Below are 23583 nucleotides of genomic sequence, written 5' to 3'. Positions count from 1 at the left end.
ATTGGTTGTTATGGGCAATATCTCCAGAGATCTCCGGAAATATTTACCTCCAATGTTAATAAAAATGCCCCTTAGATTGCCCAGGAACAGTAACTCATAGGAGACCAATCAGCAGGTATTTACTGATCATTTGTTTAAAAGCAAACATCTTATCGGTTGCTATGGGTTACTGCTCCTGGGCAAACGTAGTACCTTTTATTACATATAGGAGTTTGTTTTTCTTCATGAAAAGCAGTACATACTTTAACAACAATTGTCTAGTGAAGGTATAGGTATAGTTGTGCCAGAAAGTGACAATTTCATAAACGAAAAAAGGACTGAAACACACAAATGTAATGTTTATTATAGTTTATAAGGGAGGATAACTGTTTTTAATAGTTTTAAAAAGATTTGCCAGTTGTTATTTGGTGTTAAAAATTGCACTAATTTAGTATATATAAAACCAAATGTGCTTTTATTAGACAAAAGCCAGAAGAAAAATAGGTGAACCACTTCAAAATATTATACAGGACGTTCTTGTTTATACCTTCCATTTAAGCATTTCATAGTCAATATTGTATCGAGATTGTAATAGACAAGGCTTGAATTATGTGTATCAGTTTTGAATATACATTTGGAAAACATTTTATAGTTCCAATGAGCGAAAAATGCATGAATAAGCAAGGACGTGCTGGAAAATTCAAGGAACTACTGCATGCTGATATACAATAGTAGAAATTATAGATTTTTGTTTAAATCATAAGATTTTAATTCCTGCTAGAACAAGCCACTCTAACCTTAGCCAATAATCATCTTTCTATGTGAATAAAATTCACTTGTTACTTAACTACATTGAACTGAACATTTTAATAACTTAACTATGCTGTGCGTGGCTTTTTGGCTTTTGGGTTTTGTCCCATGACTTTTTCAGCTCTTCTGGCTCTTCTCCATGTTTGAAGACACTTACTGTCACCTGCCCAACTTCTGAACCATATTTATTTCTCACTGTAATGCTGTACCTTCCAGAATCATCAGCACATATCTTTTCTATGGTCATTGTAACCACAGTCCCCTTGATATCCAGTTTATAACGATCTTTGAACACTACAGTTTTTTCATTCTTTACCCATGAAACTTCTGGTGTTGGGTCTCCAGATATATGACATGTTAAACACAGGGTCTGTTTAAAAAAAAGAGCAAGCATTATTTTTATATTAAAATTCATGGTAATTGTCATTAAAGGGGTTGTTTATCTTTGAGTAAACTTTTAGTATGATGTAGAGAGTAATTTTCTGAGACAATTTGCAATTGGTTTTCATTTTTTTATTTGTGGATTTTGAGTTATTTGGCTTTTTTTCAGCAGCTCTCCAGTTTGCATTTTCAGCAATCTATTTGCTAGAGTCCAAATTATCCTAGCAACCATGCATTGCTTTGAATAAGAGACTGGAATATGAAAATGAGAGGGCCTGAATAGAAAGATGAGTAATAAAAAGTAGCAATAACAATAAATGTGTAGTATTGCAGAGCATTTGTTTTTTTTGGATGGGGTTTGAAACCTGGAAAGAGTCAGAAGAAGAAGAAGGCAAATAATTCAAAAACTATACAAAAATTAATGAAGACCAACTGAAAAGTTTCTGAGATTTGACCATTCTATAATATACTAGAAATTAACTTAAAGGTGAACCACCCCTTTAACTATGAAGGACGCTATGGTATTCATTAACATTTTCAACACACACTATGGGGCACATTTACTAAGGGTCGAATATTGACGGTTAATAAACCCTCGAATTCGACCCTCAAAGTAAAATCCTACGAATTCGAATATCGAATTCGAAGGATTTACCGCAAATCCTACACTCAGAGTGGATTTTGGCACAGAAATGCTGTCAGCACACACACATATAGGGAGCATAAGGTAGTAGATTGACGTTTATACACCAGTGGAGAAAAATACTTTATACCATTAGTATTAGGCTGAGGACACAATGGAGAAAAATACTATGTACCAATATCATGAGACTGAAGGCACATGGAGTGTTGGCTCCACTGCTCTCAGCAGATCAACAGTGCTAGGGAAGGGAATGAATCTGCTTCGCTCAGCCTGCAAAAGAAAACACAGTCTGAGAGCAGTGAAGCCAAAGCTCCATGTGCCCTGAGCCTTGGGCACATGGAACCATTCAGGGCCGGGGCCAGTAAGCCCCGCCCCCATGCACGCATGTGCGTGCGACAGAGATGGTTGAGTGACGGGGGAAGGGACGGAGAAGAGAGCAATGGAGGGAAGGGGGCGATGGAGGGACATCGACGTAGGGGAGGGTGTCAGGAGGAAAGGAAGGAAGGGGAATAAGACTTAGAGGTGCCAACTAAGGGTAGGCAGGAGACAATTTTAGAGGTAGCTGCCTAGCGCTCCCCTTTTATTGCACCCTAGTCAGCTGCCTCTTCTGCCTACCCCTAGTTCTGGCCCTGGAACCATAAGTGGAACATTTCAATTTGTGATTATGAGGATGATAAAATGTGTCACTACTAAATATGGGAGGAAGTTTATTTTAAGTCAGATCAACATGAATACAAAAACTAAAAAGGCACTCATGTGATAACATGCAAACAGATTATTATTGAATTCAAGATGCATTTAAATACATCATTAATACCAACACTGCCCCAAGAACTAATCTTATAAGCACCAATGCATTATAAGATCACCGATATAGTTGTAATTTACAAACTTGTGATTCTAGACAGAACATTATAATGTGGCTAAAAACAAATATGGCAAAAACATGGCAATTCTTTAAATGGAGGTAGATGAGACATATTGGGGCAAATTCACTAAACATGAAACGTCTAACGCTAGCTTGAATACACCAGCATAGCGCATTTTCGTTAATTTCGCCGATTCACTAATGGACGCTGGCGAAAATTCGCTAGTGTTACTTCGCACCTTTACGCCTGGCGAATTTGCGCAACGGACGTAACTACGCAAAATCACTAACGCGGAAATTATTCTGAACGCTACCTTTTACGCCAGACTTCCTTCGCCACCTCAGACCAGGTGGAGTGCAATAGAGTAGATAGGGATTGCTTCAAAAAAAGTAAAAAAAAATTTCTAAGTCCCAAAAAACGCTGGCGTTTTTTCATCTTTTATGGGTGATAGGCTGAAAAAGATTGAAATTTTTTTTGGGGCTACCCTCCTTCCCCCCAACATTTCCTAACTCATGGCAACTTAACTATACAGTGGGCACATGTGTAGGGCAAAATAAAAATTGTATTTGCTGTTTTGAAGGTTTCTAGGCTTGTGTAGTGCTGCTACATATACCTCCATTGTAACTTGAATTTGGCGCCGTATGCAAATGAAGCATCGCTAGCGTAACTTTGCTTTGCTTGACGAATTAACGCTAGCGCAACTTCGCAACCTTACGCTTCCCCTGAGCGCAACTTCGGATTTTAATGAATTTGCGTAGCGCTGGTGAAAATACGCCTGGCGAAGCGCGGCGAAGCGGCCGCTGGCGCAATAACGAATCTTAGTGAATGTCCCACTTTGTCCTTGGGGCTAGGTATTGCTGACTACCAGAGGGGATGGGAAACCTGGGGTATGGATCACTATGGGGCACACTGTGAAGATAGAAACCAGGGGAGAACAGGGCAAAGGGCTCTGAGCTCCTCCTTGGTAGATGCTCTTAAAAAATTACATGTGATGTCAACTGGGTGGAGGGGACTTAATATGCTAAATGTTTAATAAACCTGTGACATCTGGTCCCTCTTATTTTCCACAAGTAGTGTTGTTCAGTCTGGTTATTTAATTGATAGGATTCATTGGTTAGATAGAAATATTTGTATTGCAGTGACAACCGATAGCGGCATAGAACAATTAGGGCTCCTGAGACCTTAGAAATACATAAATACAGTTCCACAATGGCTTCACTCTAGGCAAAGGACTGCTCAGTTTATTAGGGCAGAGACACACGGTCAGATTCAGGGAAATTAGTCGCCCGAACTCTCCACTTCTTTGGGGCGACTAATATCCCCGAACTGCCATCCCACCAGCTAGAATGTAAATAGCCAGCGGGATAGCACTTGCAGCACTTCGTTTTCCGAAGTCGCCCGAACTTGCCTCACGAGGATTTAAATTGTAGCTGGCAAGAAGGCAGGGGAAGGCAGTTCGGGAGATTAATCACCCCGATGAAGAGGAGATTTGTCACCGGTGACTAATCTCCTCGAATCTGACCGTGTGTCTCTGCCCTTAGACAGTAACAAATCTCAATCTGATTTACTAAAACAATAGAAAAGTGCAGGCTGGAGCCCATAGTATAGCACATTAACAACATGGATTATGCCACATAGCTACTAATGTATACAAAAATGCTGAGGATTTTGATATATCGAAGGCTCCACTGAATGCGAAAAACTAGGTGAGGCTTTGTTTGGACAACAGATAAAAGATTGCTGAAAACAGCAGAGCTAATAGCAAACTCAGTGCAGTTAAAAAAAACAAGAAAACATTTCCATCTGCATAATTGAAATACAGTTGCTGAAATCTCATTTTAAAGGAAAACATTTCATATTGTAGGTGTGAATTATGCATTTCAGTGTTTTAAAAAAAATAGGAAATAAGAAAATATAAAAAAAAAGACAAGCATTAAAACTACGTGTTTCTGCTGTTTTCGTGGGACATATAAACTGATCTCTCTGGAACTAAACTATTGTCAACTGATGATTCTACACTCGATCAAGTGTCGTCACTTCTATCATACAACCCATTAAAATATGTGTATTGTAAAGTTCTGGAGAAAGGCTTCTTTAAAAGTTATTGCTAAATGATAATTTGGTACTCTGGAGCCCCTAGCATCTACACTTGAGGCTGTTTCTTTACTGGTTATCTTTGTAGTGTGTGAATTTTATATAGCGAATACTGTACCCAATGTTGTAAAATACAAACATTTTATAAGTCATCAAGGAGTTTTTAAAACCATAGCACAAGACTACTGCTCAAGAATTTTACATATATGAAAACATATTGATTGATTTAAATTACCCATTGCCCAAGGCCTTTTACGAATTATGAAAAGTACTGATAAGGGTAATCTTATGTTTGTGGACAGAGCTGGGCTGCTATGATCTACTGGTCACTACCTCAAAATCTACTGGTATACAATAAAACTTTCTGGGCACTCTCATATAAATGTATTCATTTATTCATATTCATTTATTTATTGCAGAATTCTCAGGTGTTAGGGTTTAGGATAGGGCCAACAGGAGTACATTTGAATATTTTTTTAAATGTAGGAAAAATGTATATGAAACCAACACAGGAATTTTGGAGAGTAAATAGCAGGCATAGTGAATCTGAAGGGATAATGACCTGTCTGGTGCAGAATTATGTAAACAGAGGTCATTGTGACTGTCATCTTGCACAACCATTGCTAGACACTGTTACAAATGAACTTTAAGAACAACTGTACACTCTGAACCAAAGGAACATTCTGAAAGACTGCATTTTTAGATGCCTAAATATAATTTATAATTAAAAAAATAGCATTTGCCTTTCTGTTAGGGTAAGCTCCAAAGGTGATGCATCCAGTCTATGGGGCAAATTCACTAAGATTCGTAGTTGCGCCAGGCATAACTTCGCCACACTTCGTCACACTTCGCCAGGCGTAGTTTCGCCAGCGCTCTGCAAATTCACTAAAATCCGAAGTTGCGCTCAGGGGTAGCGTAAGGTTGCGAAGTTGCGCTAGCGTTGATTCGCTAAGCGAAGCGAAGTTACGCTAGCGATGGTTAATTTGCATACAGCGCCAAATTCAAATTTCAATGGAGGAATACGTACAATCACTACAAATGCCTGGGAAACCTTCAAAACATCAAATAAAATTTTTTTTTTTGCCCTACACATGTGCCCACTGTATAGTTAAGTTGCCATGAGTTAGCAAATGTAGGGGGGAAGGAGGGGAGCCCCAAAAAAAATTTCGATCTTTTTCAGCCTATCACCCATAATATAGAAAAAACGCCAGCGTTTTTTGGGACTTAGAAAAAATTTAAACTTTTTTTGAAGCAATCCCTATCTACTCTATTGCGCTTTGCCTGGTCTGAGGTGGCGAAGGAAGTCTAGCGTAAAAGGTAGCGTTCAGTACAATGCACGCGTTAGTGAATTTACGTAGTTACGTCCGTTGCGAAAATTCGCCAGGCGTAAGGGTGCGAAGTAACACTAGCGAATTTACGCCAGCATTCGTTAGTGAATTTGCGAAGTAACGAAAATGACCAACGCTAGCGAATTGACGAATTGCCATGTGTCTATGGCACAGGGATCCCCAACCTTTTGAACCTGTGAGCAACATTCAGAAGTACAAGGAGTTGGGGAGCAACACTGGCATGAAAAATGTTCTTGGGGTGCCAAAGAAGTGCTTTGATTGGCTTTGGTAGCCCCTATGTGGATTGTCAACCTACATTGAGACTCTGTTTGGCAGTGCACCTGATTTTTAAACAACCAAAACTTGCCTCCAAGCTTGGAATTAAAAAATAAGCACCTGCTTTGAGGCCACTGGGAGCAACATCCAAGGGGTTGGAGAGCAACATGTTGCTCACGAGCTACTGGTTGGGGATCAATTCCAAATGCTCCTAATATCTGGTGACTAACTACTAGTGCACTCAATAACATTTGTGACTATGCAGCTTAAATGTACTGCCAGTACATTAAGCATACTATTTTCTGGCCTCTGTTCCTTTCGTTGTCTGCACCAAGAGGCACGGTTTCAGCCTGGGTGCAGACACACAAAGCAGGTTTTGGTGCAAAAATACATAATCACACATTTCCCTGTCGAAATCTGCTGTCAGCACCTAGGCTGATGCAGTGCTTCTTGGTGCAGACAAGGAGGGAGCAGAGGCCAGCAGATCGGCTGATTCTTGACCTGCGTTAATACAGAGGCCGAGAATCATTCCTCTCTGGCAGTAACCTTAGATCTCATTTTCTTCATTGAGCAATTAGCTATTATTATCATGATGAAATTGGAACAATGGAACAATGAGCCATGAAACCATATTGAATGGCTGCTGTGGGTATTGCACAGTATTAACACTTTCAGGCCTATTTTGTAGTGAAGGGTTGGGCTGGGCCATTGGGACACCGGGACAAAACCCGGTAGGCCCAGGCCCGTGTGTGCCAGCCGGCCCAGACCCACTCCCTACCTTTCCGCTGCCGCTGATCTACCTCCCTTGCCCCAGGCATGGCGTATAGGGGTTGCAGCTGAGGCATCAGCCCTGGAGCACCCCCAGTTCAACACTGTTTGTAGTGTAAGATTTGATTTATTAATATATATAAATCTTACAGTTGGTTGAGGGGAAAAACCACTATTGCTAAAAAAAGGACATCTTTATCTCAAGCACTACCCTTATTAATATATGTCTAATGCACTGCCAAACTGCATCTGCTTCTTCTAGTCTCTGTATAATACTGTAAGAATGTAGACCCAGTAGCAATCATTCTATTGAGACTTATTGTTTTGGGGTATTTCAGTCCACATCCACTCTTAAACTATTGAAAATGTGAAAGAAGATAATAAATACAAAATTCTGAAAAATGTGCATGTCACATGTATTAAAAATAAAATAAGATTACCTTGTCTTCCATTATTGTAGCTAGATCTGGGAGACCTCGGACAACTTTAGCACGATCTGAAAATACAATGTTCTACATTAGAAATACTTCTTTTAATTGTTTAATTATTTCTCCAGCTTTGGTGACCAGACATGTCATATGACAAATTGGTATAAGAGAAACAAGAACTGCTGATATTAGTTATCTATGGAAACCGTATTGTATTTTCATGGACAAATTTCTAAATATTTGGAACAATTTTAAAAACTTGACAACCAATAGTGTTCTTAAAATGGTTATGTTGAATGGTTAGCAACACTTTCCTTTAAGAAAAAATGTTTAAGAACAGATTTTAGTACAGTTTAGGTCTGTACAAAGCTTTTGTCGTAATCTAGCTATTTTAAAAGTTAAAAATACAACTGATGTGGGTTCTGCATTATTAATGCTGATGACCTAGGCCCTTGTGGTGAGGTAACCTATTGATTGTAACAAATGTTATAATCATAAATTATCCATATTATGCAGTTGGACTGATTCCAAGTTTCTAAGCAATGCTTGCTATTTGCTATCGGCACATCAAAATGCAAACCTAGATATTGTTTATTCTATTAATCTGCAAGCTTGGATTTTTAGTTCGCAATTATAGGCTTGTAAGTTTGACATTTGTTGTGGGCGAGTTGTTTGAAGGTTTGTTAAGGGAGCCCACTTAAGAGTAGTAGTAAACAAGTAGTAAACAGCACCATTTTATAAAGGACAGATGATATCAAACAAATTTAAATGATGAGTGAGCTTTGACAGTGGGATTGCTGTAGAAATGATCTGCATGGATTGTGCCAAAGCTTCCTGCATAAGCATTTGTTTTTTTTTAAACTAAGGTATGTTGGTCTTGGAATGCTGATTGCACAGGAATAGAATACTGGCTACATCAGAGGTCCCCAACCTTTTTTTACCCGTGAGCCACATTCAAATGTAAAAGGAGTTGGGGAGCAACACAAGCATGAAAAAGACCCTTGCTGTGCCAAATAAGGGCTGTGTTTGGCCATTTGGTAGCCCCTATGTGGACTGGCAGCCTACAGGAGACTTTACTTGGCAGTATATTTAGTTTTTATGCAATTAAAACTTGCTTCCAAGCCCGGAATTCAAAAACAAGAACCTGCTTTGAGGCCACTAAGAGAAACAGCCAAGGGGTGGGAGAGCAACATGTTGCTCACTAGCTGCTGGTTGGGGATCACTGGGCTACATGATTATCTACAGAGACTGGTTGTCAATGGTACAGTCTTCTGGGAGCAAGCTTCTTATCTGTATGCCGCAGGGTTCTGCATTGTAATTTAACTTGTTCGTTAATAAATTAGGGGAGGGCATTTTAAACAATATACAGTATCTGTGCTTGCAGATGACACAAAACTTGCAGGATGATTAAGTCCACTAAGGATGTGTCATACATGCAGAGGGTTCTAAAAAATATGCCAACCTGGGCAGCTAAGATTTATTGTTGATAATTTTAAGACTATGCAAGTGGAATTTAAAAATATGCAAGACACTTATGGCCCTAATGGGATTAAGTTAGGCTAATTCTTGATGGTGAAGGAAATTCAAATATTTTACCTTACTCTGGATCGACTAGCAGCTAGACAGGTTACATTTGGACACAACTTGATGGCCCAGTGTCTTTATTCAGCCTCATCTATTATGTTACTATATTACTATGTTGTACTGAGCATTCTGTTGGGTGCACTACATCGATAAATATCTTATGCATAAGCATCCTAAATAGCCTGCCTAATCTCAAGTTGAGCTATGCCTCTATATACGTATAAAAGAACATGAGAAACATAGGTATTGTTCAACATAATCTGTTTCTTGCACATGATCTCATGCTATGGCTAGTGGGTAAGGACCAGATCCTGCACCCCAATGCTGATTATCTGTGCACAGCTGTATATCTTGTGAGGCCATCATGATGAAAATGTGCTATTAATTGACCTTATATTCCTACAAACATTTTTATTACACCTTACTTACTTTTCTCTATAATTGCATCTTCCCTGTAGGTAAATAAAAAAAAAATAGATTTCAGAAACAAATGAAACTGTTGATTCATTTATTAGATGCATTATTAGATGCATTACTTCATATTGTGTGCAGCTATATGTGTACTTATTATACTGTAAAGTCTTTTTGTCATTAGTGGTCAGGTTTACTGCTTTTCTGACAAAAGGTCACATGGCAGTATACACTTTAGGAATAGCGATTTGTTAACAGTATAGTTATTCTCTGATGATTTTATTAATAAAAGCGTATATTCCACAATATGGCCAAAAGTATGTGCCGTTGCTAGTTACTGGAATTGGATATCTAAGGCATAGCCATCATTGCTGATACAGATGCTACTATACTATGTAAATACATTCTTGCCAATTCTGTGCTTCAATGGAAGATGCTTTCCTGTTTCAGGAGAATAATAACTCATGCACAAATTAAGGTCCATACAGAATTGGTTTGCATAGATGGGAATGAAATAACTTGACTGGCCTGTACAGTGTCCAGACCTTAACCAAAAATGAACTCCTATGGGATGAATTGGAATGCCAATGCCAATGTGTGAGGCAGGCCTGATTATGCCAACATCAGTGTCTACCCTCTTATGCATGAATGGAAGCAAATCCCACTAACAATATTTCAATGTCTTGTGGAAAGCCTTATTAGAAGAGTAGCGGGAAAAGGTCACAAGAATTTTTGTGTGTGGTAGAAAATATTTACATTATGCTTTGTAGCTTATATCATTTAATATAATATCACTCAACAAACAACTTACTTGAGTTTCCGATGTTCAGCCAATGCAGCTTCAAACACTGAAAATCAACCAAGAAAATATAGTGTAATAAACTCAGTGGTTTCTGAAACAAATACTGAAATTAAAAATTATATGCTGGAACATGCAAGCAATATATACAAAATATATTTTTTCCCAGAGGGCTAAGTCGAGTGTCTTCAAAAAAGAGTAGCAAAGATTGTAAATGTTAATGAGCTGATAATATTCAATTTATAGGCATCAGGACTGATAAGGAATCTTTATGTCATATGGTATACCATAACTCAAGGATACTAAAAACATTAAAATATTAAAAAAATTGTTTTGACATCATCTTGAATTTATTATCATTAAGTACAAGGTTCTTCATCTTTGTTTGATAGATTTTTTTTTAATCAATAATATCCAAGGTATCAAACATTATGATTTATTTACAGACATGTTACCATCTGGGACTTCTGGCTACTACAAATTGTATGTGCTGGTGTTTTAAGAGCTGGAGGCTGATAACAGCTACAAGCCAATTTCTTTGATTTATGGTCTGTGCAGATTTAATTTTTATACTATATATATACTATATCAAGTTAAGCAGCTTTACACTATAGAGAAGGGCAATGAGAAGAAGGGCACGAGTGAAATGATCAATACCAAAATGATATGCAATCAATAAAAAGAATAAACAGTTCCTTTTTACCTTTGCCACTTAGGTCAAGGGTGCGTTTATGGATGTCCTTGCCATCAAACAGCTCTAGAGTATATTGCCCTTTGTCTGATTCAGTAGGGCTGGCTATATGGAGCCAGACCTGATTCCCTGTGCTTCCAGATTTGACCCTCTCGGTACTGGACAGTTTTTTATCTCTGTGAAAAGCAGAGCAAGAACAGCATTACAGAAATCTGTAAATGTCACTCTGTTTGGCTGCTAAAGAGGGTCACCTCCAAGAAAAACAATGAAAAGTTTATCCAGGACTAGTATGATAGTCACATTTTTAAGCATAATATTTCTTTGTTCTTTTTTTGCATAAAGAGAAATGTCTTAAATGTTTTAAACTGCTAAATAAATAATACATTAATGGTGCAATAAAAGCAGGACATAGAGAGAAAAGAAAAGAAAAACTAAAATCTGAAAATAATTATGCTAGAAATGCTGTATGTTGTTATATCCCATATAGCGGAGGCATTGCTCTAGCTCTGCAGAGGGATAAGCCCCATCCCCTAAGGTCCACCATTCCCTGAGCCCCCAAGTGATTGTGAGGTCTGTTCAAGTTACACTACAGGGTCCAAGTTGCACAAAAGAGCTGCACCATGTTTCTGGTGTCATACATTGTAGTGGACAGGTCAACCCACCATATTGTTGTCTGCTTATCTGGAAGACCCCTTTCCTGTATAAACGTCAACATTTCATTTTTTTAATTTTGAGTTATTTAGCTTTTTATTCAACAGTTCTTCAGTTTGCAATTTCAGCAATCTGGTTGCTAGGGTCCACATTACCCAAGCAACTATGCATTGATTTGAATATGAGATTGGAATATGAATAAAAGAGGCATGAATATAAAGATGAGAAATAAAAAGTAGCAATAACAATACATTTGTAGCCGTACAGAGCATTTTTGTTTTAGATGGGGTCAGTGACCCCCATTTGAAAGCTGGAGAGAGTCAGAGACAGAGACACTAAAAAGAAATAATTGAAGACCATTTGAAAAGTTGCTTAGAATTGGCCATTCTATATCATACTAAAAGTTAACTTTTACTCCTTTAAAATACACATTCAGACAAATTCTATTTTAATTTCTGCGGCCTAAGGATGTCAGAGCATGTCTGGTGTCTTAGTTGAAAAGAAAGCTGGGGAGCATCTTTGGAGGCATAGATTTTCGCAATTACCCAAAAACATAAAGTACAGCATTTGAAGCTTAATCCTTTGTTAGGTAATGGTTCTCTTTTAAAGAATGATAGAGGAAAAACCTTGGAATCATGTTGGGCTTATTTATCTTTACGTAATAAACCTCTTTTTTGTCTCAAGGGTATTTTGCTACTTCTTGAACAAAAATAATGAACATACTTGTGGTGCCAAACTGGGTTCATTCTTTCCATAAAACATTTCACATCACTGTAAATCTTGATCCCTTCAAGCGTGCCTTGGCATTTCAGTGGGGAGGCAGACAGAGCTGGTGGGAAAGGATTCATTCAAAGACCACAAATGTATTATATGGCATACATGCTCTAAAGGCTTAAACAATAGTGGATCTCAGAGAGGGCATTTCCTGGGGACACCACGAACAAACTCATACCTGTACTAACATTTTATGGAATAGAAGGACCTGAATATGTTGAGAGTGGTGAATACCTGTGTCTGTGAGGCATTAACATTAGCTCTCAATTGTGTGCACTTAACTAACATACAGGTGGCCATAAATCATCATTTTATAATTTGAAAGTTTCTATAATTGAATATTTAGATATTAACCATAAAAGAGATAATGGGTACTTTCTCTGACCTCTGCATGCACTAGAAAGGCAACAGTACCTTTAGGTACAAAACAGGAGAGATGGCAATATTATTGTAGGTGGTCCAAACACTTGGATTGATTTGTATTGAGCAAATTGTATTGTTTTTATAACGAAGCACCCGCAATCTTGGTGGAAGTCTGGATGACCTCACAGATTATTCTACATATGTGCCACTCTACCCTTCTATTATCACTGAATCTCAAGAGATTACATAAAAATAGAGCATGTGAAAGAACATAGCATAGGGGAGTACACATATTACATGCCCAGGTTGGGTGGTAGTGGAACGAAACAAAGTGGTATTATGTCACCCAAGGCTGAAACCACTATTCCCACTATGATTTCCACAGTTTTATTCTGGAACCCTGGCTTCGTGCCAATACATAACAGCATCTATTAAATCCCATAATAACTGTCTTTTTAGGTTCCATTATTAATGCTACTTTACTTTTGTGAATAGTTCCTACATGATCACTGATTTAGGGGTTTTAGTAAACTTGTCTAGTGGCAAAAAGTCTGGAAAAGTTAAAGATTATTTAGATTTTTTTGGTCATGCATAACAGCACTTTATCATAGGGGTTATGAAGAAACATGGGCAAATGTTTATCCTGGTCTAATTACATATTGCATTTAGTCAAGACTTAATGAAATAATAGAATAGTGAAAGGAAATATCTGACTAGTTTGTTAATCTGTCAAAATTTGACTAATGTGAAATAAAGCAAATCAGAGGCTTAGAGCCAACATGCAATTGAACTGTATGCAGAGCACATCTGATCTATCTTACCACTAATCCTGCAGATTTCTTTCATAATGTCTTCAAAACCTTAAGAAAACAGAAAAACAATTTAAACAAAAGATATTTTTGTAATCTAGTAAACATTGTTTTAAATTCTAATATCTTTATGTCTGGCAATAGCTGGCAGATCACTTTTTTGTTTAACTCTCCCTTTACAATCCTATTCAAAAAGTATGAAGATCAATCCCTATTGACAGATGAACTGTAGAGTGCACTTCCAGATTAAAAATCCTGCTTCAAATCCATTCAGAACAAAGAAGCAGAGGGAGGGGAGCAACCTGCCCAACAAGTGCTCTGAAATATAGGTATTCAATGCCTTATATGGCATAACCAGTCCAGCAAAAGCAGCTCCACAGCCAAGATTTTGCCAGATTTGGGAGCAGTCTCAGTGCATACTGGTGTCCTGGTTTTTAGAATGCTTTGAATACCAGGATGCCGGTTAAGGAATCTATTACCCAGGTAAAGCATAAATTATTAGTATGGGATGTAACTCACATAAAACTCACAGAAAAATAACAGATTGCAGAATTTAGCATTGGTTTTTAGACAGATAGTAAACAAATCCTAGAGACATTACACCTTTTATAGGCAACATTTTCAGGAGACAGTGTCCTCATTGAGAAGGAAATACTCCAAATACTCCAACTTTTTCAAGGGAAAGTTGGCCCCTGTACTGTTGACAAGTATGGCAATGGGCACCCTGAGCATATACAGTGCCCAGGGAGAGCTTAGCACACATTAAAAAGTGTTTATATAGATAGTTGGAGAGGTTTTCCTACCTTCTTTGCTGAGATCAAGTTCACTAGTGTCCTCTCCCCTTGTATCTTTTACCACCGCATTGTACTGTCCCTTCTCTTCACTGGTAAACTATTAAAATAAGGGAACATAACATTATTAGCACAGCTTTATTAAAGATGGCTGTGGACAGCCTGACCATATCCTAATAGTATGTGGCCCTAATATTATCTTGGTCATGTATATGTGGGTGTAGATACTTATATCTAGTGATGGGCGAATAAATTTGCCAGGCATTGATTCACGGCGTATTTCTGCGTTTCGCCGCCTGTAAATGTTTTTGCGAAACTGTGTCGAAAATTCACTGGTGAAAAATACTCCTCCAAAAAAATTGTTGTGCGTCAAAATTGTCACGCGCATCAAAATTGTCGCGCATCAAAATCACGCCCAATGACTTTAGTGCATTTGGACAAAATAGTCGCACATATGAAAATTGTATATGCATTTCGCAAGTTTTTGCAGCTTAGCAAATTTTTTCACCGTTTCGCAAATTATTCGGCGAAAGCGAAACGGGACAGATTCGCCCATCACTACTTAAATCCAATAAATCTGAAAAGTAAATTAGAATACAATTGCTGTAGCTTATCAGTATAATGGCGTTAGCTGTCAGGACCAGGAAGTGAGGCCACATGGGGCCAAAATCAGCCTACTGAAATCTACAGGCGTTTTTCAGCCCCTACTGCAAGCAGTATCCTCCTTCTTTCGTGTCAGTAACCTTTGTGCTGGCTTCGGTGTAAACACAAGAAAAGTCCGCACTCATAGGTCTTTTGCAGTTCTTCTTATAATGCACAAGGCCGAAGGCTTTTATACAGGTCACATAACTCCGAGGTGACTTCTAATATCTTTATAAATTTCAGTAGGGGGTACATTATGCATTATAATCTACATTTTGTGTGAAATGTCCAATTCGGACGCGCAGCGTCAAATTCGGCGGCCGGGGACCCCTGTTATAAACGGCGCATTCTGACGTCAGAACAAGCCGTTTATAAGGATATCATTTACAGTCTGGTCCCATAGGGAAATGACCAGACTGTAGATTATACAGTGAATAAAGTACCCCCTCTTGTAAAATATAAGGATATTATAAGTAACTTCTAATATCCTAATATTTTGCAACTGGGGGTACTTTATTTATTATAATACACAAGTTTCAGTGAGTCATGTGACAGAAATGACATCAGAACGCACCGTTTATAACTGATGACATCAAAACTCACCATTTATAAGGATATAATTTACAAGATATTCATGGCTTTTGTGTATTTTATATATATATATATATATATATATATATATATATATATATATATATATATATATATATATATATAAACCAAATTGCTGTACAAAAAACGCACAACCAGGTCTTTTCAAAGGTGTCCAAAAAACCAAAATTTTATGGACACCTTTGAAAAGACCTGGTTGTGCGTTTTTTGTACAGCAATTTGGTTTACATAATTTTTTGAATTCTGCACCCAGGCAGTTGTTGCTACATAACGAGTGCTCCAGTTTTGTGTACCTATATATATATATATATATATATATATATATATATATATATATTTGGAGGGCTTGAACTTTTGTCTTTTTTTAACCGAAATTACCAGCCAGTTTCATGTATTCTATTAGCACCAGATTTAGGAAGTTCAGCAACAGTAGCAAAGCATTTCAGTCACAAATGTATAGGGACTGTGCTTGCAGTACTGTGCACTCTACACTTACCTTTTCAATTACAAGTGTACTATCTCCACTCTGGCCATCAAACTGTATGTTAGGCAGTGGCTTCTTATTTAGAGACCAGTTGAGGGTTGTCTCTTTCTTTGTATTAGTTACCTGTATAGAGAGAAAAAGAGAGTTACCAATTTTCAAATTAAAAGCACACAAAAACCTTATTTTTATTGAGTCTGATTAATAAAATATTGTTACTTTTATGTTCCTGTTGCAGTGCTTGCTCACTGCTTCTACCTTGCCTCAAGAAATATTGATTGTTTCTTTATGCTATAATTATCGTTGCCTCCTCTCAATGCCCTCCTTTCAATCTATTCTAACACTAACTTTCAATATGAGTAACACAGTTGTACCAAATAGAAATTGACAGAAAAAAGAAGAAAGTTTGTGTCCGTTATACATTCACATTATGATTGGATCCAACAAAACTTCCTTCCTCTCATCTCAGGTATTTTTGATTAAAAAGTAAGAGACCCTCATATATAATACCCCTGCATATCTTAGGGCCCTGTCTCATTTTGTTGCATTTGTACATGGAATGCAAAAAAACTTTTCAGAAACAATCCTGTCATTCAGGAGAAGGTGAACAACTACCCAGTCCACGACAGCTTTCATTGTCTCTGCCACAAAATATTTACTTTCAAAGGTGCTGAGTTTCAATCTACCATCCAATTATTCCAAAATCACATGGCTCCTATCTAACAGATAACATAATTTCAGAACTACTCAGCAGTGTATTGTGGCAAAGGACAAGACAAATACCAAGGAGTCTTTAGAAGTGTTAATTTACTCCCATATCAGACACCTCCTATCCTAATCATATCATGCCATTCCATAGCATCATACCATCAGAGAACTACTGAGCCTGCTGCATTCACCTAGGGGTTGTCAAGGATCTACCATCTGTTTATTCCCACCCAACAAATCAGAATGCACCACTCAATGATTTTTGGTGAACCGAATAGCACCAACATTCATCTATGGGTTTTCAAGGATGCTAAGTTTCAGTTTGCAATAAAAAAATTAACATGTCTGCAATCTGATTATTGAGATTGCATCATTACGTAATATCGAATAACTATTTTGCAAGGCATTGTGGGAAAGGACAAACAGGCATCTATGGGTCTTGAAATGTCCTGAGCTGCATACTGGCATCCTGACTGTTTTTTAAGGGTGCTGAACTTAGGTATGAAGTTTATTTACCTTCAAACCTAATTGGTTACCAGCTAATCTTGGTACATGCCCACCTACCCACAATGACATTATGACTTCACATTAAGGAACTTCTCAGCAGTATAATTTGTTTTAAGCTTTGAAAGGCAGAGTGCTTTTTCACAGATCAATTCTATTGTATTAGGTGTCCTCTTGTGCACTGATCTTTGGGGAAAACGATGGGAAAAAAGATCCCTGGCTATTTGCCTGTAATGCCCTCTAATGTACTTGTCAAGAGTAATTCATGTCATGTCATGGGGAGACAATAACCCCAACCTTGACTGCATTTTAGTATTTATCTCTATTATTTTCTCCTCTTCTAACAGGATTATTGATACAAACAGGAAATTGATTTATCAAATTTTACAGTCAAATACAGCCATATATGCATCCAAAGTGGAAATATATACCTTGCATGTTATAATAACATGGCATTCCTCTGTCACTTTCCAATGCAGCTGTTTCACAAAATGTGGACCTAGTTAATGAAAATGAGAAGCTGTTAATTCAATCTTTCAGATATACAATTATATCAGTTCTGTAGCAATGATTAACTGGTACCACCAACCCAAAAAACATTGCCCTCATTTACTAGGTGTTACCGCAAGCTTGTGTTGTGTGAGTTGCTCGCAGAGGGTTAGATATTTCTTATCTAAATATAATATGAAATGTAATATGGATATTTTCTACAATTATACTGAACCAATAGCTACTTTTTATTCATTCAGCAAGACAAAATGAATGATAGGTTTAAAGGGCTATGATGTTATGGTCTTAAGTAAGGCCAAACATTCAATGAATAAAATATGATCAATAAAAACACATTAATGGTCAGTACAGGGATATCATGCACTTACCCTCTAACTCAGCCCTTATGCAACTACTAGCTTATAAAAGAGATGAAATCATGTTTTTAATGTCTGTGGAAATGGGAAAACCTTTTTCATCAAAGGTTCTATAAGTCCTACCTTTCTTTTTCTTCCAGGCTTTACTTTTTGAATTAGACTCATCTTGAAGTTTGTTGAAATCTGCAAAGAGGTAAATGTGTTATAAATGCATTCGATTTATCATGCCATGTCTCTATTTATTTTTAAAGAAGTATCAGGGCCGCATAAACAATCAAACTAATACTACATGGTACAGGTATGGGCCCTGTTATCCAGAATCTTTGAAACCTTGGATTTTTCTGATACTTTCCGTAACCTGGATCTCCATACCCTTAAATCTGCTAAAAAATCATTTAAACATCCAAACCAAAGAAGGATTGTTTTGCCACCAGTAAGGATTAAATGTATTTTAGTTAGGATCAAGTACAAGGTACAGTTTTAATATTACAGAGAAAAAGGAAATCATTTTTTACACTTTGAATTATTATTAAAATGGAGTCTTGGGGAGATGGCTTTCCCGTAATTTGGAGCTTTCTGAATAACAGGTTTCTGGATAACGGATCCCATACCTGTACCGTATATCAATAAATCCTTATTTATTCTTAGTGAAATCGTAGGCTTATTAACTGGGGCGATTTTATAGCACGCAACTGGAACTGAGACCTTCCTGAAGAATGCATGGCAAGGTATTTCAGCAATGGCTCAAAGTCAATAGATGTCACAGCACCATCCGTAGAATCAATTTAAAAAGCCTTTATTGGTTTACATGGTCCAACAACGTTGCTTGTTGGAGATTTCAGCCATGTAAACCAATAAAGGCTTTTTAAATTGATTCTATGGATGGTGCTGTGACATCTATTGACATTGTACGCGCTTTGAAGTGGACAACTCTACACGTGCACCTCATTTATTATCTCTTACAAAAGTTTGTGAGTGCTGACAAATTGCAAATTTTCAACAATGGCCCAAAGTCATGTGCTTTAATGGACAGATGGCAGATCTAATGTGAACTTTAAAGCATAACATGAGTGACCAAGCCAGATCGATCTGTTTACAGCTATATACAGAGAAGCTTGTGGTTTAACTGAGTAAGCTGCAGTGTATATTACAGATGGACTGAAAAGTGGTAAAATGAACTGCCCAATATTTTTATAAGGTATAGAATTAGAGGCTTGCAATGTGCAGTGTGGTTATGTCATTCCCAGGCATAAAAACCAAAGCTTGCTAACCTTCCCCTGTGAGAGTCAAAGTGAACTGATTTGATGCTTTTCCATCTTGCAGCTTTGCAGTGTATGTTCCTCTGTCTTCCTCACCAAAGTCTTCCTTTATAATCTCAATGAGTCCATTCTCCTTGTCAAAAGTAATCTTCCGTTCCTACAACAGACACATTTTCGAATTTTATCCTAGCATGAAGCAAACTGCCTGTTTCCTTTCACCAACTGATAAGACATTTTAATTTACTTGAATTAATGACATACTAAATGTTACAGAATTAATTTCCTATAATAAATCCAATAACATTTTGATTGGTGGTGGTAAATAGGGATGTAGCGAACCGCCGAGTATGTGTTCGCGAACGCCGTTCGCGAACACCGGCAAAAAATGCGAACAGGTCGCGAACTTCGAACATCCGAAAATCGTTCGAATCGAACGATCGAAGGATTTTTAATCGAAAATCGAAAATCGTTCGATTTTAGCGACCGAAAGGTCGAATGGTCGAACGATTTTGACGCGAACGCCTATTGGCGAACGTCGCGCGACGTTCGCGAACTTGCGGCGGACGCGAACAGCCGATGTTCGCCGCAGAACAGTTCGCTACATCCCTAGTGGTAAATAGTTTATCAAAATGTTTACATGATTTGGATTCCAGCAATGTGGAATGAACAGTACATCAGTCCCTAGTGACAGTCCGTAGCATTAGATAGTGGTACCAAGATTATGTAGGTGAGGTACAGGTACACCAAAGGCAACCCATTAAGTGGATCCAATATAACAGCAGTAATAAGTCAATGATGACTGCACACTCCAATACATAAAAAGAAAACAAATAAAAAGAAAACTTCAAGCTTTTCAAACATACAAGGCCCTTTAACAGACAAATGCTCATAAAAATGCATCAACATATACAGACATACCGGTGTGTTTTTTATGATTTTGTTGTTCAAGATCATCTCTAATTCTGCATTAGGGGACAGCTTTTCCACCTGCAGCCAAAGCCGGACATCACCATTTTCCAGCACCTCCGTATTCCACCCAGATATTAGCTTTATCACTAAAAGTAACATAACATCAAGTAAGGTGATTCTTTGTTATATTTCATTCTCTATAATATAATCTTTCTGGACTAGCCTGAGATATGCTATCAAATGCCTGGATGATTTTTACTAGATGTGAAAAATCATGCTATCCATGTTATACATAGGGGCAGATTCACTAACCGGCGAATTTTGGACAGCGTCCGTTTCACACCCATCGCAACACATAGCCAGGCATAAATGCATCAGACTACGCCAATTCACTAATATGCAGAGTATCATCCTAGGCGCTAAACGCTGGTGACTTTTCACTAGCGTTACTTCGGCAGTGCGCACATTCCAAAGCAAAGATGCGCTAGCATTCATTTCTGCCTTGCCAAAATTCGCTAGTGATCTTGCGCTCAGGTCAATTTGCATACGGCGGGTAATTTAAAGTTGTATGGACGTCTTTATTATAAATGTTGCTGCAAATGGTTTAAGTTACTGGTTCATATTACACATGTCCAGGGAACCTTAATTAAGGCAAGAGAGATAATATAATACCCTACACATGAGCCCACTGTAAAATGAATGTTCCATATGTAAGGAGATGTCTGGAAAAAAACAGTTCCCAAAAAAAAAGTTTTTGCAGGCAATCACTCTGAATAAAGGAACAGCCGCCAGTGTTTTTTGAACTTTGATGCATTTTCGGCTCACAGGATATGAAGCAAGTGACAGAAGATTGAGGAAGATCTAGCTGCTTTATAGCACTTCGACTGGTCTGAGGTGGAGATGGGCAACTCTGGCGAATATTCAGTAAAATCTGCATTTTAGTGAATTTGCCAAAATGAAAAGTTGCCTGGCGATAGAGTGTGAATAACCACTAGCAATGGTCTGTTTCGCTAGCGAATTGGCGCCTGCGCATGTTAGTAAATTGGCGATGTCCCTGGCAGAAAGTCGCTAGCGTTAGCCACTTCGCTCTTTAGTAAATCTACCCCATAAGGTTGCCACTTTTGCTGTTAAATTGGGGCAATGGACTGGGTCAATGACATCAGGGGTATTTGGGAGGGGCATGCTAACGTTTGGTGTGGAGCTATGACGGTTTTGGGGCTGAGTTATGATGTTGGAGTAGGGTTGATGCGTCACTTGGATGCAACTGGGTAAATTACTGCCCAGTTTTCAAGATGCTGAAAACCAGGTAGGAAGCCAGCAACACAATGTCAAGGGCATTCCTTCTGTTTTGACCTATATTAGAGGGGTAGTTTACCATAAAATTAACTTTAGACAGGATGTAGACAATAGTGTTTTGCTAAATGTGTTAGTTTGTTTAAGCCCTTAAATGACTGTCAGGAAAATATTTACTGAGCATCAGAAAAACATTGATAATAGTGTTCAAAAATGGGGTAATATGGAACTACTGGGAATCCTTAAAGATTCCCCAGTTCGATACATGACACATCTTTTAAAAATGTTTTGTTGAAAGGCAAACTTCCACTTTATTTGGAGATACTTACATGGATGCTTTATATCATGGCTTCTACGAAGCAGATCAGCTAGTTCTAAAACACAAACAAACAAATCATCAGTATAAATGCTGCTGACATAATATTTTATTGCTGTTTAATTGAAACTAATACCACCTTTTTTTAATCTGCCCCAGTTGTACTTGATTTTGCCCAGTAACAATAAGAAATTATGAGCTGCAAGAGGAGCAAACATTCCCATTTCTGCAAAGCATTTTCTGCAATTAGCGAATTTACACTGTGAAAATATTATGCACCATTAAACAGGTATGTGATTCCTTATTATATTATTATATGATAACAGAACCGATACCTTTACTTAAAAAACACTTCCTTGTACTTGATGGTAACTATTGGGTTTATGTAATGTTTAAATATTTTTTTAATAGCCATAAGGTACGGAGATCCAAATTAAGTAAAGATCCCTTATCCCTTATATTGCCACTTTACAATTTATTGCAGATATGCATTTAGGGTTCAGCCTTAAGGCTAGTTACTATGAGACATAGGTACAAGGTCCATTAGCTCTCACAAATACAAAGGTCAATTAGGTTGGGCTTCGGGGTGAAATATAATGCGCTGATCTATATGTTCTGGCTGAATTACTGATAGCAGAAATCTTTTCCTATCTGTAACAGTAATATGTGCGGGCCCGGCATGATTTGTACAAACATTATTTCACTGTTACTGTCCCTTTACATTTAGTCATGGCTTAGTCGGCCGGAACAGTTATGATCTCCGAGGCAATAATATTTTAAAATACAAAAAATATGTTGTCCTTTAAAAAAAATGGAGGAGCATGATCTGTTTGATATTATCTGTTTTGATACTATTTCACAGTAATTTATACAATGGCTGCACAACAGAGGGAGCCATTTTTTAAGAAATGTGTGCCCAGTTTAATAATGTAACAAATAGATTGAAACAATCATGAATATAAGCCCTTATTTAAAATACAGCATGTACCAGACACAATTAAACCTTCTCCAGCAAAGCCACTTCAGATTAAACTGCATCATTACCTATATAAAATCTACAGCAATACCTGCAGGGAATGTCAGTTTAGTAATGCTTTGGAAATTATACATGCTCAATTTTTCAGTTAGATATTTGTGGCCCAGGAAGGGAGTTGAACACTTTTTAATATAAAAATCAGAGGCTATTTTTTCATACCTTCTTCTGTTAATATGTGACTAGCAGAAACTCCATCAGTGTTCGGAACCTCCACTGCATAAGTTCCCAGATCCTTCTCGGATGGGCTTGTCAGGATTAATTTGGATCTATTAAAAAAAATGGATAGTTCTCTGTAGCTGGACACTAGCACATTTATTAAAAAAAAAGTACAAATGGGTGCCCAAAAGGGCTGAAATTTATCATTTCTGTGTCTTTCGACACTTACAAACAGTGGTGTGAGCAGCTCCAACTTCCCCATATTTTTTGTTCTTCCTGCCTTTCCACCCACCTTTATTCTTGAGCCTTCTCATTGCTTATCATTATTCCTCTGATCTTGCCGTCAAAGATC

At 37.7% G+C, this 23583-nt stretch overlaps 1 protein-coding gene across 1 annotated transcript in view; it reads right to left on the bottom strand.

The window, feature by feature from the left end:
* Positions 1–318: 318 nt before the first annotated feature.
* The window catches only part of myom3.L (myomesin 3 L homeolog), a 60303-nt gene continuing 37038 nt past the window's right edge, over positions 319–23583 (bottom strand). Inside the window, exons 23-37 of the mRNA XM_041581913.1 lie at positions 23235–23341; positions 22053–22097; positions 20440–20576; positions 19534–19678; positions 18386–18445; positions 17828–17895; positions 16200–16310; positions 14462–14549; positions 13671–13709; positions 12436–12541; positions 11074–11237; positions 10383–10419; positions 9590–9612; positions 7589–7644; positions 319–1159 (exon numbers count right to left, since the gene is read on the bottom strand). Of these exons, the coding sequence (XP_041437847.1) occupies positions 854–1159; positions 7589–7644; positions 9590–9612; positions 10383–10419; positions 11074–11237; positions 12436–12541; positions 13671–13709; positions 14462–14549; positions 16200–16310; positions 17828–17895; positions 18386–18445; positions 19534–19678; positions 20440–20576; positions 22053–22097; positions 23235–23341 (1492 nt within the window). The 3' untranslated portion in view covers positions 319–853. The remainder of the gene's footprint in view (positions 1160–7588; positions 7645–9589; positions 9613–10382; positions 10420–11073; positions 11238–12435; positions 12542–13670; positions 13710–14461; positions 14550–16199; positions 16311–17827; positions 17896–18385; positions 18446–19533; positions 19679–20439; positions 20577–22052; positions 22098–23234; positions 23342–23583) is intronic.

This window comes from Xenopus laevis, chromosome 2L (genome assembly GCF_017654675.1).
Source record: "Xenopus laevis strain J_2021 chromosome 2L, Xenopus_laevis_v10.1, whole genome shotgun sequence".
NCBI lineage: Eukaryota > Metazoa > Chordata > Amphibia > Anura > Pipidae > Xenopus > Xenopus laevis.
This window is presented reverse-complemented; position numbering and strand designations above follow the sequence as displayed.